This window comes from Mesoplodon mirus (genome assembly GCF_964341445.2).
Source record: "Mesoplodon mirus genome assembly, chromosome: 3".
NCBI lineage: Eukaryota > Metazoa > Chordata > Mammalia > Artiodactyla > Ziphiidae > Mesoplodon > Mesoplodon mirus.
This window is the reverse complement of record NC_138978.1, coordinates 103,864,397-103,881,359: the sequence shown is the minus strand read 5'-3', so window position 1 is coordinate 103,881,359 and position 16,963 is coordinate 103,864,397. Positions and strand designations below refer to the sequence as shown.

General features: G+C 51.4%; 1 protein-coding gene across 1 annotated transcript; it reads left to right on the top strand.

The window, feature by feature from the left end:
• Positions 1 to 9,008: 9,008 nt before the first annotated feature.
• On the top strand, positions 9,009 to 10,544 carry KCNA10 (potassium voltage-gated channel subfamily A member 10; the record flags this gene model as incomplete). The annotated part of the gene is made up of 1 exon (XM_082614583.1): positions 9,009 to 10,544. One exon carries the CDS (start codon positions 9,009 to 9,011, stop codon positions 10,542 to 10,544), a length of 1,536 nt encoding a protein of 511 aa, XP_082470709.1.
• Positions 10,545 to 16,963: the final 6,419 nt, after the last annotated feature.

The following is a 16,963-nucleotide window of genomic DNA, read 5'->3' as shown; positions in this document are numbered from 1 at the left end:
TTTGTTGTTCAGTGTCAACTCTTAGCCCCAGGACCTACTTCCCTGGCCCTGGGCAACCCGGACAAGGAGAGGAAGGTGAGAAGAAGAAGGGGTGTTGGGTGACTGCCAGGTGGAGCGGGGCCAAGCTGGTCCCTCCCCTTCAGTTCCCTGGAGGGTACCACATGTGTCCACAGACCCCGAAATTGGCTTCAGAGACTAGAGGAGGGCGGAGTTCCACCACAGCGTGGGAGAAAAAAGGCCCAGGACTCGTGTCAGGCTGAGGAAGGTGGAGGCTTTGATCTGGGGTGGAGGAATCCACTGGAGCCCTTGGACAGGGGTGACTGGGTCCATCTGCCTGTGAAGAAACCACATGGGGAGGACATGGTAGCAACCAGGCGAGAGATGAGGTCTGAACAGGCTAACAGGGGTGTGGCAACAGGGAGATGGGGCCTCAAGGAGGCAGATCCACAGGGTTTGGAAGCTGATGGGGTGTGAAGGTCAGGGAAAAGAAAGCCTTTACTTGAACAGAGAACCAGACTGGGGCACAGCCTGGGGGAAGGAGAAAACAATGAGATCTCAGACAATGACAGGAGCGCTGAAGGAAGGCCCCAGTTATGCTCTCAAAACCAGGCCAAGGCAAGGCAGCTATTTCGTGGGGCAGCCAGACCCAGGCTCCTAAACACGGTATGACCGATCTTTACGTAGCATTCACCATGTGGCCGGTGCTGTTCTAAGTGTTTTACAAACATTCATTCCTTTAATCAGTTTGACAGCCCTAAGATATTGGTAGTCTCCCCATTTTACAGATGAAGAAACTGAGGCACAGAGACTAAGTGACTTGTGTAGGGCTAGTTGGTCACAGTTGGAAACCTAGTCCTGCTGGCTCCAGAGTCCATGCTTGTAACCACTCTGCAAGCTGCCTTCTGGGATGATGCGGAAGGGGATGAGGCAGTTTTAAGTAAATTTATAATGATGAATCGTAACATGTTATTGAGAAAATCAGGGAAGAAAATCAGTGCATCCCTAACCTTGAATAAGGCTGCAAAAGTATTTCCCCCAATGTGGGGGGGAGCTGTTCCAGTCTCATGGTCAATAGCAGTTACCTTGTTAAGCCCTTATATTCCTGCTGGAAGGAATTATCCTGTGGTCATTCTCTTCAGCATCGCTGCTGCTGCTCAGGTTTTCAGTGAAAGAGCTCTTGCCCATATCGTTCTGTCTCTTTCAGAAGACAGTTCTGTCCTTGAGCAGTCCCTGCAGGGAGAGAGATGCTCTGCCCACGCAGGGCCCCCCCACCCGCCCTAGCAAGGAAGAGAGCCACATGACAGCTCCCTGAGCCCTTCCAGCCCTCCTTGTCTTCTTACGATCGCTCCAAGTAACAGAACCTCCTTCTGTTCTAAGAGGCAGACAGACTAGATGGGGGGGGGGGCGGTGTCGGGGCACACCTGGGACAGAAACGTCTTGTGAACATAGGTGGTTTCTGCGGCTGCAAGTTTGTACGTGGAAGCCCACTTGTGTGTCTCTGCATATTTGTACATGAGCACGTCTATCTATGTGCACAGGTGTCTTGGTAATTTTCTGTGTAGCAAGTGTGTGTCTGTGACTATTAGGATGAGAAGTCACACACAGCCATATTAATGTGTGTGTCTGAGTGTGTCTACATGGGTCTGTGGCTGTGTGTGACTGTGCACGTGTGGCTGTGTGTATATCCATGTCTCTGTCTGCGTCTCGGGCACCATCCCTGGCTGAATGATACTAGGTCACATACAGTAGTGGATTGCTCTTGTTGGACTATAGGATAGAGGGAAGAATGTTGGCTTTGGAGCTAGAAAACTTGAGTTTGAGTCACAGCTCCATAACTTAGTGACCAAACTACCTTTGCACAGTCATCCGCTTTTCTATTTGTTAAATGGGAATAATAATCCCTACTTGCCTTAGGGGCCATTGTGGTGCTCAAATCCTGTGTGGAAACGCTTGGCCAGCAGGAGTGTAGGTGACGGGAGTGGACAGGAATAAGCAGCTTCACCTCGGGTGAGAGGCTTACAATACGGGCCATACAAGTCCTGTCATCCGCCTTGGATGGCCCCAGAGACGCCTGCCCCCAGGCCGCCCCCTCCCCGATGAGCATGCTTGTGCCTGCAGACTCAGCCTGAGCAGGGACAGCCTCCTAAAGGGCCCAGCTGCTGCAGCAGTGGGGCTGTGACCCACACATTTTAATAGTGCCCAAGAGGGAACAGAGAAGGGTCATCCCACCCCCATCCCTGACCCGTGGTCTCACTGACCCAAGCTACCACTGAGCACCTGTCACACGCAGTGTGCTTTCTATGCGGCATCACTTCCTCATCACACACTTACGAGGCGGGTGCTGGTGAGGCGACTTGTCCTCCATCACACAGACAGTAAATGGTCAAGCCAGGCTTGAGAGGGGGCTGTCCCGTCTGCCCCAGAGCCTGAGTTCTTAACTAGGACGGAAAGCCTGTCTCTCACTCCCCAGGGAGCCGACCCCTTGCAGACCCCCACCCCAGCCTGCTGACTGCCTCCACCTACCCCACTGGGTTCAGGTCTCCCAGCAGGATGCTGGTCTCAGCTTCAAGCTCTACCCCTCTGATGCCTCCCAGGCTCCCATTTCCACCTGCTGCCTTCTGCTAGGACGGCTGGGAGAGCGGAGGACTTGGGTTACCTCCCAACAGGGACAGGAGGGCTCGGGAGGGCAGCTGAGCCAGCACGTCTTACCCAAGACTCCATCTTACTATTCCCCACGTGGGGAAACTGAGGCCCTTGGAAGGTGGGGTAACAATCCTGACCGCTAGGAGGCAGAGAGGACCAGAGCCTATGCTCTTCAGGCTCCTAACTGAGGGGGGGCCAGTGGTTCAGGATGAGACGAAGAGATGGGGCTTGGACCGAGGTCGGGGCTGAGACGGGGAAAAGGCAGCGTGAGAGCCACCTGGAGAGACAGTCAGCTGACCGGAGGCCTGGCTGGAGCCGAGAGAGGAAGAGAAGCAGCTCACAGATGGAAGGAAGGGGCACTGTGGAGCCATCTATGCTGAGTGGACCAAGGATTGCTTCCAGCAGCACAACAGCGCCCTCTTCTGTCTGGACACAAGCAGCGCCAGCGTCTGTCTTCAAGCCACTCCTTCCTCTCGTTCACTGGACAACCTGCAGTGGAAACCCACCCTGTGCCAGGCCCACCTGCCCATTGCCTCGTCCCCCATCTGCTGCCAGCCCTATGACCTCTGAGCTTGCCTTCTACTCAGTTCTGCATCCCCCGTCCCTGGGGCTCTCGGGGACCCATGTTGCGGTGCTCACAGCTGTCGGCACGATGACTTCTTTCAGCCATTCTCTGACTCAGGGATGGCTGCGGCCTCACCAGAAGGTAGAGGAAGTGTTGGGGTAGCTAGGCAACCCAGGGCAACTGACTGCTCCATATCACTCTGCAAACCTGATGGCCAGACCCACAGACATCTGTGGAACATCTCTCTGGGAGAGGCATAGGGCCGGCCCCCGCACAAGGCCCTGCCTGCAGGAAATGCCCAGTCTAGTCCAGGAAGAGATCACCAGAGCAACAAAGCCACATCCGCAGACTGGGTGCAAAAGTGACGTGCTACAGAGGGCGGGGAGGCAGCTGGGGTCACTGTGGTCCACACCAGGCAGCCTCGAAGGCTTCCCAGGACAGACAGGGTGTAAACAATAGCAGCTCCCATCTAGGGATGCCTGCTATGTGTCCTGCATGCTATTCACAACATACATTATCTCTTCTTCCCCCAAGAACCCTGAGGAAACCTATGATTAGACCCATTTGGAGAGGAAGAAAGCGTTGTTTATGGAGGTGGTGATTTGCCCAAGGCCATGTACCTACTGAGCGCACAGCTAAGATTCAAACCCAAGCCCATCTGGCTCTGGGGGAGGGAAAGGAGCAAAGGTCAGAAGAGGGGGAGGTGTAAGATGCACTGGGGACAGTGAGTGGACCAGCCTTCCCCCCTGTATGAAGATGCCGAGGGACCAGAAGAAGACAGGGCTCTGAGGAGATGAGACGTGGTTCAAATAATGTGCCAAAACCTTGTACGGGGATTCTCAGGAGAGCAAGAGTACCTCTACCTGACTCCTGAGGGAAAGCTGTATCTTCAGGTGAAGTCAGAAGGAAGGGATGCAAATGGCAGGACCTGCACAAATAGTGGCCTGGAGGGAGGAAAACACGGGTATGTTCAGAGGGGAAAAGAGGTTGTTTCAACCCGCCACATTGTCTCAGCACTGTGCCAGGCAAGGCGGACATTATGAATGGAATCAGATGTCGTAGAAGACTCTTGAATACTCCGATCACTTCAGCTGTGGGTGACAGTTCAGCCTTGAGTACTGGTAATTCTATCAAAGCCCTAGAATGCTGGGCAGATGAAAAGATGCAAGACTCAGGGAAAGCTATCGAGAACGGCAAGCAAGGGAGGCTCCAGGATGCTGCCCAGCGCGATGGGAGCTGGCCCCCAAGTATCCCAGCCCTGCAGCCCACCCTCACTGGGGTGCCCCACCCCACCCAGAGTGTCCATCTCCTCCCAGGGGGCCAGTATGGGGGGAGGAGGGTGACCCAAGGTCAAAACCAACTTCCATCTTGGCTCCCCTGAATGGTAATTGCAAAGGCCTATTTATGGTAGAATGAAACTTCTCCAGAGGAGTGGATATTTCCCGGTGCAGACAGTGGCTTGTCTCCTGCCACTGAACAGACGAAATGCCAAGCACTAAGCTGAGGGGAGCCGGCCTGCCGGGGCCAGGGGCTGCCTTGACGTGTGCACACTTCCCACTGCCCGCTCTGCAGAAGTGCAGCCTGCTGGGTGTCCCTGGGGGTCTCACTCACCCCTGGCTCCAGGATGCGTTCACTTTCTAAATTATTTGCTGAGCCCTTGCAGCATGAGGGCATGGCACTGGCATTGAGGTGGGTTCTACGTTAGAGTGACCCCCTCCTTCCAAGTGACCCATGCAGTTTACAAAGCATCCCCGTATCCCCTTTAGTCCTTACAAAAACTTTGAAGACTCACCAGTGGACCATACACATTTATTCCCTGTTTTTGTTTGCTGTTTGCCTTTTTTTTTTTTACAGCTGTACTGAGATAAAATGATGCATACTACATTTAAAGTGTGCAACTTGACGAGTTTAGACATATGTATACTTCTGTGAAACCATCACCACAATCAAGATAAACATAAACATCATCCCTAAAAGAGTTCCCTTGGCCCCTTGGTAATCCCTTCTTCTCCCTCCCCACCCCCATCCCCAGGCAACTGCTGATCCGCTTTTTGTCATTCTAGGTTAGTTTGCTGTTGCTAGAATTTTGTATAAATGGAACTACTCTATATGTACCCTTTTTAATCTGCCTTCTTTGACTCAGTGTATTTTCTTATTACAGATTTTAAAAATGGAGTCTTGATGAGGAAATACAAGTTGTCAGGGATCATAAAGCAGGAGAAGCATTGCAAGTCCAGGATGCTATCTGCCTCACTTCGTTCATTCCTCCCTCATTCATTCATTCACCAGAGGTTAATTGGGCTCAGCCCTGGGCTAGGTCCTGGAATCATAATGGTGCGCGAAACAGATATGATCCCCGTTCCTGTGAGCATGAGCTTCTCACTACTCTTTTCACTGATGCATTCACCCGCTTAACAGGTATTTACTGCACATCCACAGAAAACCCTGTTTGAACTTGGCACTGCCCACCACCTCCTACACCACCCTGACCCTCATCAGCCACACTGAGCTGGGCACTGGGCTGATGCAGGTGGGGATCATCAGAGGTGAATTTTGTCCCCCAAGACTGTGCAGGGCAGAAGGAAAAACCATAAGACACTCCTGCACTCTCAAAGCTCACAAGAGAGCAGAAGCGCTGAGGCTGACCCTGTGGACGTGGGGGCTTCAAACTGAGTGCAAACGTGAGCGATCTGGGCAGGGAGGCGGGGACTCAGGGCAGGCAGAGGACTCTCCAGGCCGGACTGGCCAGGCCAGTCTCGTCAGACAAGCAGGACCTGAGCAGTCCCCAGATGGGCAGGGAGGAAGAAGAGAGACAGAGGAAGGGAACGTGGATGTCAGGCAGAAGCAAACAGGCACAAAGTCAAGGGGGCAGGATCGGGAGAGCGGATCAGAGGACAGTGAGCTGAGAATTCCTCCTGGGGTCATTTGAGGCCACATAGAATGTGCCTTCTGCCCACAAATATGTTGTATTGCCTTTATGTATGAAACAGAGGGGAGGGGACTAGGCAGGGTAATTCCTTTCATTTTTGCAATAACTTACTAAGTGTTCTCACTGTCATTACCTCATTTAGGCTTAGTACGATCTTTGAGGTGCGAATTATCATTATTTTCCCCATTTTACAGATCAGAAAACTGAGGCTCATAAAATCCAGTGATTTGCTCAAATATATACAACTCCTAAGTGCTGGGGCAGAGCCTCAAGCCAGGTCTCTTGTTCCCATGACCAGTTCTCTCTTCCCTCTGTCTATAATGACCAAGATTTGCTAATCTAAATGTAACACGTGGAGCAACCGTACAGCACACCTCTGTAGATCGCAGAGTACGCCGTTTGAACTTGGCACTGTTCCACCCCCGCCTACACCACCTGACCATCTTCAGCCACCCCCGTATCTGTCACTTTGAGCTGGGGGTGGAAGCAGCAAAGAGGAGAGGGGGAGTGGGAAAGGGAAGTGGCCTGGCTCCCAGGAGAGGAAGTTACTTTGGCCAAAGAAGCTCTCCCTCATCCCCACATGCCTTCTGCCCCCTGAAGAGACGGAGAAGGCTCCTGATACGGGCCCACTCTAGCCACTTGGAAGTGGTTCCAAGTCCCTGCCCCAGAGCCCCCAGATGTACCTCTTCCTCTCAGTCTGGATAAAATGGAGTGGGATTCACCCCAAGAAGGAAGTACCCCAAAGCTTCACCCAGGGCCAGAATTCCAAAGAAGAAAGTGCTGCTCTGAAGTCACAAGGTGGACACAGAGCTGGAGTCCTGGTCCCACCTCTGCCCGGCAGCCAAGTGGCCCAGGATGGGACCCTCTAAATTATCACATGGATCACTGTGAAGGAATAGCAAATATTTCTCCAGGGCTTACTGTGTACAGAGCCAGGATTCCAGCTCACAGCAACTGGCTCAGGTCTCAGCATTCTTAACCGCTGCTCCATCCTGCCTTCCAACTCCCCTGTTCCTCGCATGATACCTGACATGCTCAGCAGTGGGCACATCCTCCCTATTCCACAGCCAGGAAGCTGCAGCTCAGTGAAATTAGGCAGCTTGCAAAGGCTGCACACTCCCAAGAGGCAGGGCAGGCCACTCTAACCTGAGCTCTTCACCCCACGTATTGCCCTGAACTGAGAAAGGAGGATGTGGGACCGAAAGAGCTCCAAGCTCCCACACTTCTGAGGCCCTGGCCTGCATCTCCCCACGAGGCTTCAGCTTCCATGCAGGGCACCCATGGTCTAGTGGGTCTCCCGGGCCGGGAGGCAGGTTCATGTTGGGTCTCTGTGCCACTAGTTGTGTGACCTTGGGAAGGTCACTTGGCTCCTGTGACTCAGTTTCCCCATCTGTAAAATGGAAATAACATTTTCCAACCTCACATGATTATTGTCATTTAAGTGAATGTGAATAAGTGAATGTGGAGTCACTTTGAAAAGACTACAGCACTGTACCCTACAGGATACCCTTGTCATCTGTAAATGAAACTACTTCAAGGCTATGACCACTACAGATTTTACCTCTCCCACCCTGACCCCTAGCCTGCCTGGTTTCAGTGTTCTTTTGTTGAAATCAAAGGTTGAATTGATCTAAGGAAGGACTTTCTTTTAGTCTAGGTTTGTAGATACCCAAGCTCACTGGGCATGCTCTCCTTAACCCCATCCCCAACACACACACACACACACACACACACACACCACTCACACACAATTACTTACTTCCCACTGCCTGAATGATTTTTAATGAAATCATTCCCCATAAGCATCTTGGACTTAGGCCATAAAAATACGAGTGGCTATTGGCTTCTAAAGTCTCTGTTACATGGGGAAGTTCACAAAAACAATGGCTATAAATTTAATGATCTTTCCACCAGGCATTTTACATATGCTATCTCAGTTAATGTACCCTCAAAACAACCCTAGGAGTTACTTACAGAGGAGGGGTTAAGGCACAGATGGCTTATTGCTGGGGAGGACAGTGGTTGCCCACCTAGCCTCCATCTTCTTGTTCACCCTTTCCCACAGAATCCCAGCTGGCTCCAAGAGGTAGTGGTGGAGGTGTTAAGAAATGGTTGAACTCTTGGGCTTCCCTGGTGGCGCAGTGGTTGAGAGTCCGTCTGCCGATGCAGGGGACACGGGTTCGTGCCCCGGTCCAGGAAGATCCCACATGCCGTGGAGCGGCTAGGCCTGTGAGCCATGGCCGCTGAGCCTGCGCATCCGGAGCCTGTGCTCCGCAACGGGAGAGGCCACAACAGTGAGAGGCCCGCATACCGCAAAAAAAAAAAAAAAAAAAAAAAAAAAAAGAAATGGTTGAACTCTAGATATATTTTGAAGATATAATACCCAACAGAATATGTGAGGGACTGGCCATTAAGTGTGAGAAAAAGAAAAAAGTTAAGGATGAGATTGGGCATGAAAAGTGTTGGGTAAACTGGAGGACTTCATACAAGTACAAAATTATACATTTTATTAAGAAACGTGAACTTCTCCATTATGGCCTCTCTCCGCCATGGTGTACAGAGATGCTTTTTGGCTGGAGGAAGTTTTCCCCTCTCAGCCAGGCTCCGTCTTTGCAATTTCTTCTAATTATTAGTGTGTGTAGACTCAGAGGGAGCAAATGGATTTCAAGAAGAATGTTGCCAAAATAAGCACAAGGTTCCATCCCAAGCTAAAAATAAACTATTTTTTAATCCATTGGAAAACTTACCTCAATGATCAAGAGCCAGCTGTACCCTATCCTAGCTCCTACATGATGCCCTTCTTCCTCTCCACAGCTCACAGCAGGCAGGGAAGACTGAGGGTCTTCAGGCTGCTTCTCTGACTCCCCTAGGATGGATGAGAGTGACTGGAAAGAAATGGAGGTTGCCCTGGTCAATTTTGATAACTCAGATGAAATCCAGGAAGAGCCAGGCTACACTACAGACTTTGACCTAACCACCCCGAAAGGCCAGCCTGGGAGCAGCTCCTTCTCCAACTGGAATATCCTCATCAACGACAGCACCGACCATGAGACGGCATTCTCCAAGCTCCCAGGAGACTACATCGATCCCCCAGGGCCTGAGGCAGTGGTCTTGCATGAAGGAAACCAGCGGGTGGTCATCAACATTGCTGGGCTAAGGTTCGAGACCCAGCTCAGAACACTCAATCAGTTCCCAGAGACCCTCCTGGGAGACCGGGAGAAAAGGATGCAGTTCTTTGACTCCATGAGAAATGAGTATTTCTTTGACAGGAACCGGCCCAGTTTTGATGGAATCCTATATTATTACCAGTCTGGTGGGAAAATCCGGCGCCCGGCCAGTGTCCCTATCGACGTCTTTGCTGATGACATCTCCTTCTATGAACTGGGCAGTGAGGCCATGGACCAGTTCCGAGAGGATGAAGGCTTCATCAAAGATCCCGAAACATTGCTCCCCACCAACGACATCCACCGGCAGTTCTGGCTGCTCTTCGAGTACCCTGAGAGCTCCAGCGCTGCCCGTGGTGTGGCCGTGGTCTCTGTCTTGGTCGTGGTCATCTCCATCGCCATCTTCTGCCTGGAGACACTTCCCGAGTTCCGAGACGATAGGGAACTGAAGGTGGTGAGAGACCCCAACCTCAACATGAGCAAGACAGTCCTCTCCCACACCTTGTTCACCGACCCTTTCTTCATGGTGGAGTCCACCTGCATCGTGTGGTTCACCTTCGAACTGGTGCTCCGCTTCGTGGTCTGCCCCAGCAAGACCGACTTCTTCAGGAGCATCATAAACATCATCGATATCATCTCCATCATCCCCTACTTTGCAACGCTCATCACGGAGCTGGTCCAGGAGACAGAGCCGATCGCCCAGCAGAACATATGCCTGACCATCCTGAGGATCATCCGCCTGGTGCGGGTCTTCCGCATCTTCAAGCTCTCCCGCCACTCCAAGGGGCTGCAGATCCTGGGGTGGACGCTGAAGGCTTCCATGAAGGAGTTGGGGCTGCTCATCTTCTTCCTCTTCGTTGGCGTCATCCTCTTCTCCAGTGCAGTCTACTTTGCTGAGGTGGACGAGCCAGAGTCCCATTTCTCTAGCATTCCTGATGGCTTCTGGTGGGCGGTGGTCACCATGACAACTGTGGGCTATGGGGACATGTACCCAACCACCCCAGGGGGGAAAATTGTGGGTATTCTGTGCGCCATCGCAGGGGTCCTCACCCTTGCCCTCCCTGTGCCTGTCATTGTCTCCAACTTTAACTACTTTTACCATCGGGAGACTAAGAATGAGGAGAAGCAGAACATCCCAGGAAAAACTGACAAACTCCTCAACAGTGTGGGCTCAAGAATGGGCAGCACAGACTCTCTTAGTAAGACCAACAGTGGCTGCTCTGCAGAGAAGTCCAGGAAGTGATGTGTCCAGGGCTTCTTGGCCCCCTGAGTCTCCCGGGTCTCTCTGTGTCTCTCTCCCCCGCCCTCCTCTTGCTCTCTGTCTTTTCGGAAACCAAAATGTATCATTTGTGACCAACAGGCCATCTTTGATTGGAAGCTATTTTAATAAACTGATACTTCTGCTGTATTTTCTGAGCTGTGTCTTTTCAATTGACTGTAGAAAGGTCCTTTCCTATGAGGGGGTAGTTCAGGTCCTTGCTACTCACCTGTAGTCCCCAAGACCAACAGTATCAGCATCACCTGGAAGCAAGGAAATGCAGAATCAAAGGCCACCTCAGACCTGCTGAATCTTCATTTTTACAAAATCCCAGGTGATTCGTCGTCACATTAAAGAGGAAGAAGCCCTGGCTCTGGTGTCCCTAAGAGGAAGCACATTAAACAGCCAGGGATGGCTATGAGCAATGAGTAAGTGCTCAGAGTTGTTTGATAATAATACCATACACTTGTGTAGCATTGTGTACATTTTCCAAAGCTCTTTAACCTACATTATCTCACTGCATCTAAAAATAACCAGTAGAACAGATTTGATTATTATTTCCCCTTTGCAGATGAACAAACCAGGAGACAGCAACTTACCTAAGATCACCCATAAACAGTGACACAGTCAATGCTGGAGCCTGAGTCTCCTACCTACTGGTCTGCTGATCTTTCTACTAATGAAGAGAATGTGATAGAATTGGGTGCAGGAGGAGAGGAACTTGAGGGGTCGGTCTTTCAGAGGATCCAGGAGGCAAACTTCTGGGCAAGCACACTCTTCCCGCGGGGTCCCCCTTCTCCATGCAGCCTGGGAGGCAATGCCGGCCTGGTCCCCTTGCTCCTCAGTCCCTCCCTTGGACAGTGGACAAGCAGAAACATTCCCAGATGTTTTCCTCTTGGCCCATCTCCATGAATTTGTGCAAAGACTGGGATCCTGAGTTTGGGAAGTATATACACCAGGGCCTCGGAGAGCTGCTCCAGGAAAGTCCACCTGCCTTGGGGTTCAGCTCCCACTGAGTCATCAGGAATTGACCAGTAGCCTCTGGGGCAGCTGGGGCAGGAACAGCAGGACCCTAAGACATGTATGCACAGGCCAGGCAAGCTGGACTCCTGTCCCAGGCCTGAGCCTCAGAGTTCTGGGTTGTGGAATGTCTTCCTCACAATTTTCTAAGGTCCCTTTCAATTCTTCCTCTTCAGGTCATTCTCCAATTCTTTACCCACACTTCACTTCCAAGCATGTGGGGTTGACCAGATGTCTTGGACTTCCACCTGTGGGATTGCCCTGAACCCCTGTGCCAGGCTCCAGTGCCAAGATGGTGGTCTAGTGAACAGATTGCTCCCACTGTCTTTTGTGGCATTTCTTTTACAGGATCACACAAGCTCAGATGTTGGATGGTGATTGCACTCTGATTTGGGGTGATGTAAATTTTTATATACACCAGGCCCTTACAAAAACTATTTGCCCAGAATCCAAAGCATATTTGACAAAAGAGCCCACATGCCCACATTCTGCCTTCTGGAAGCCACGTCATCATAATCTTTTACACCAAAACTTCTCCCCACAGAGAAACCCTTTGCCCTCTCACATCAGCTCTCCAATTCTGCAACGTAAGGAAACTGGTTCAGAGAGGTTCAAGGACACATGGCCAGGAAGCAGTACAGAGGGATGTGAATTTAGGTCTCTTTGATGCCAAAGTGTATCCCACCAGGCTGCCTGCCCAGAGCACCCTAACCCGGAGAACGGCTTCTGTTGGGGCAAGGAAGTGGAGCTGTGTCATGCAGACAGGCTTGGTGCCTTCCTGGGAGCAGGGAGGCTCTTCTCCTAAGGCCCCTGCTTTCTTATTCTCTCTGATTCCATGCTCAGTGGCTGAGCCACATGCTGGCCTTACACCTTCACATACTGCAAACAGGGCAAGATAATGAGACCCCAGAGCAGGCTGGACCAGTGCCCCCAGAGGCCAAGATAGAGCCCTGGAGCCTGCAGCTCCAGCCGTTTTCTTCCTGGGATCCTGCAGGAAGAGTCCAGTCTAGCAGGACAAAGGGAGCCACTCTTTTTCTCCAGCTAATCCAGTTACCCCACAAGGTTAGGAGGTCTGATCAGAGGCTTCTGAGGCCCAGAAAGCAGGTCCGGGCCTTCAGGCTTGGGTCAGGGAGTGGGGCTGCAGAAGCAAGCCCTCTACCCCTCATGCCGCTGCTCCCAGTAGGGCTGGTGTCACAGTCCTGTGGGCCAGCACTGAGTCATTTATTTCTTCCCCAGCAACCCAGGGGGATGGGCTATGGGAGCCCCTTTCACCATCCATCTGCCCAGCCTCCTGTTTGCAGTGAGATCTGTGGTCCACAGTGGAGCACCCAAGGTGACTCACTGACAGAGAGAAAGGAGAGAGGCAGGGAAGACAGGACAGGGCTGTCGAGGGGGTCAAGTGCGAAACACAGAAGGAAGGATATTCCCACTCTCATCAAGGAGGGAAGGACTGGTCAGCAGCTGGGCTCAGAGAAGCTTGTCTTAATGAGGGCAGAGCAAAGCCTGAGGCTTCATTCAGCCAGTTAATATTTATTGAGCTCCTACTGTGTGGTAGACAATTTATAGCCACTGAATAAGGACACAGAAAGAACGAAAGTGTCCCCTGAAATTTTCATGGTAAAAATATGCACATAATGTAAGAGAAACAACAGAAACATTTTCAGAGAGTGCTACAATTTGCAGAAGGCTTCCAAATCTTGTGTTTTCTTTTCTACCATATCATGCCAGCTATCTTTGCGAAGAACTGTGCAAGTCAGGACTAACAGTTGTGTCTATTCATCATTCTCTTTGAAAAGTGCTTTATAAACCACAAAGAGTTTCCAAAATTTAAGGATTTTTTGAGTAGAAAGCTCCCTAGACTTGGAATCGAAGGATCTGGCTGAATTTTTAACAATTGTATGACTTTGGCCTCAATGAGCCTCAGTTTCCTTACATGGAAAATGGAGATGAAAAAAAGGCCAACCTCACAGCAAACAGGGCAGTTTCCCCCCCTCCCTCCACAGCAGGGAGTAGTCTCAGGGTCCTCCCAGCAACCCTCTCCCACCCAAACTGGCCAACCAGGCTCCTCAGGACCTCTGCAAGCGGCCAAAGTGGCTGCTTAGGACCTGCCCTTTGTTTGAGACATGTCCTTTTGTGACTTCTTACTTCTCTCGTTCTTATACTTGTACTCAACCTCTTTGAACTTACTTCCAAATCTAAAAAAACAGAGTTACACCTGCCTCACCAGGCTGCTGGGAAGAACTTCCCCGCGACTTGCTCAGCACTCCCTGACGGGGCACAAGCTACTGCAGGAATGTGATGGACAGGATGCTTCCGGTTGCAGGTGGCAGAAACCCAATCAAATGGAACCAAAAGAGAGGGCTTTATTGGCTCACGTGACTGAGAATGCAGGAGAGCTGATGGTAGGCCTACTGGGCCTGGAGACTCACATGCCACCTTCGGAGCTCTCATCACTTCTGTCCATCGCCCTTGTCTGCTGGTCTCTGTTGGACAAGCAAGCATTCTCCATGGGGAGGGAGCACGGCAGTCCCCAGGCCCCAGCCTTATCACCATCTAACCAAAAATACATAAATACGTATAATCATCTTTGTATCTAATTACTATCTTTAAGTCCTCACATGTTAGATCAAAAAGATAGGCATTTTTGGGCTTCCCTGGTGGTGCAGTGGTTGAGAGTCCGCCTGCAGATGCAGGGGACACGAGTTCGTGCCCCGGTCCGGGAAGATCCCACATGCCGCGGAGCGGCTGTGCCTGTGAGCCGTGGCCACTGAGCCTGCGCGTCCGGAGCCTGTGCTCCTCAACGGGAGACGCCACAGCAGTGAGAGGCTCGTGTACCACAAAAAAAAAAAAAAAAAGATAGGCATTTTTGTCTGTCTGGTCCACCGCTATAGTCCCAGGGCCTATCTCAGCACAGAGCAGGTGTTCAATAAGTGTTTTTCTGAATTAATGAATTGTCCCTTTAAGCTCTCCCTCCCAATTACCCTAAAGAGACCAAACCAAGCCACTCTAGGCCTGTTAAGATTTTGTTCTACTCCCACTCCCATTCTCCCCCAAATCCTAGACCTTCAGGCTGAAGCCAGATATTCCATAATGAAGAGTATGATGGGAAGGTGCCCCTTGAAGGCATTATGGGGGTTGGCTCTGGGACCTGGGTGTAGCCAGGGAGGGGCCCAGGGGAGGCCTGGCCTAGAGCATGCTCCAGCCATCTTTAAGGAAATCTTCCTGTCCCCTCCCTCTGGGGCTGCTCGGCCTGGTGCACAGGATAGATGATGGCAAAAAGCCCCACTCTGCAGGTCTCCCTGTCTCGGATCCCTTCACAAGATTCCCGGTGGAATAGCTGAGCTGTCAAAAGTTTGCTCGGCTCAAGCATCCCGGATATCCAGCCTCCCCAGTCAGTTTGGACTGCTCCCCCTCATGCCCTGGCTGCCCAGCCCTCGCCCACCTCAGCAGGCCCTCCTCCTATGGAGTCCTCCAGGCGCACCTCCACAGCAGCTTCTGGGGAAGGAGTGCGCCCCCTACTGGTGCCAAGGCACCAAACAGCCCTCTCGCCAGCCCCTCCCTTCAGGTCCTGGGATGGAAAGGAAAGAGACACCCAAAGTGCTCCTGCCCAGAAGCTGATTCCAGCCCCCTAAAAAATAAAATGCATTCACCCTGCGGAGTGCAGCGCTCCAAAGTCCCTTTGAAGTGAGAGGAAGGAAGCCACCCAGTCTCCCCAGAGACCACTGAGTCTGCCCGGCCGGCACATCCTAGAGACAGGAGAACGTTTGCCCTCAGACGCAGGGATGAAAAGGAACTGGAGGTGCAGGGAGCCAGGGAGATGCGGGAAAGGAAGATCAGACGAATCTTTGTTATTGCATCTCAGGGGAAGCACAGGTAAGAAGCTGCTTGAGAAATGTCACCGGATAATGAATGCTATTTCACTCCAGCGCTGAGGTGTCAGTCAGATGCACGCAGAGGGATAACAGCCATCCTCCTTAGGGACTCTGGGTGGATCTTCTGCTCTTTTGAGCCCCCTCCTTCCCATCTGACCCTATTGTTCTATTGTCAACAGGAAGAATAAATATAAGTACAACAGGAAAAGATAAATATAGCAGAAAAATAAATAATACAAAACTCCCAAGGTTATTGTGAGAATTAAATAAGATAATATATGAAATTCCTTACCAAAAGGTAAAACATGCTACAAAGTAGGAGGAGATGGCTGAAGCCTAAGATAAAAAACTCCCCCGCAGGTGGTAAACCCTTCAAGGGCCTGTGCCTTTTTGTGAGCATCCCAACACAGTGTCTGGTGCATAATAGATGCTCAACAAATCAAGGGAGGAAAGGAGGAAGAGAAAGAAAGGAACAATCCAAGGCAGAACTGAGGCCACAGGAGGGCGGACTGAGAGGCCCCTGACTCCCCCAAATGATAATAATCATGACCCATTTACCTGGAGAGTTTGGGTTGAAGTAATTTCTTGACACAGAATCTTCTGTTCAGGCCCTGAATTCTCTGGTTTCTGAGATTCCAAGCAGGAGAAGATAATGAACACCCACCATGTTCCCAGTTCACTTTCTTAGGCATGTAGACAGCATGCTCTCTCTCTCCTCCAACATTCACCCCATCCCTGCTATGAACCAGACTCCAAAAAAGGCTCTGGGGTTACAGAGACTGAGAGGGGTCTCTGCCCTCAGGGAGTGGAAACAGCCTTCTCAGAAGAGCCAGAAATCCACACCCTCCCTGAGGATGGGTCTGAGGCCTGTGCCTCCTGATAAAACATCATCTTTCTGAGCTCTCCCTGTGAGTGAAAAGCCAGCCACCCCTCTCAGTCCCTGGCCCCTGCAGACTCAAGGGGCACCAAGCTCTCATGAGCCCACCCCCTAACCAGTCCTGGGATGGAGCCCACAAAGGGGAGCCTATAACCGTAGCTCAGTCTCCCCCTAGGCGTTCCACTCCATTAGAAGTGTCGGCACATTCAAGTGGGAAAGAATCTGAAGCCCAGGAGGGCAGTCCTGCCAGCACTGACACAAATTCTAGTCCTGGAGAATTCTCTTGCCAGAGAGAGCAAAGGGAGAGTGACGTTCCCTTCCGGTTCTGAAGGATCAAGTACCAGATGCTTCCCTTTGAGTGGAGAGAGGGGAAAACAGGGTTTTGCATTTTCCAAGAGAGGCTCACCTGGCCTTGTCTTAGAGAGAGTGAGGACCTCACTGCAGGAGGTGGAGAGAGAGGCCAGGCGTGTGGCTCTCTTTCTCTTCTTTGGGGTGACAGAGAGGCACTGAGGGGAAGGGAAGGTTTTTGGCCGGGGCCGGAAGTCTAGCATGTTGGTAATGGAAGAGGTATTTTTTAATTTTTTTTTTTTTTTTTTTTTTTTTTGCAGTACGTGGGCCTCTCACTGCTGTGGCCT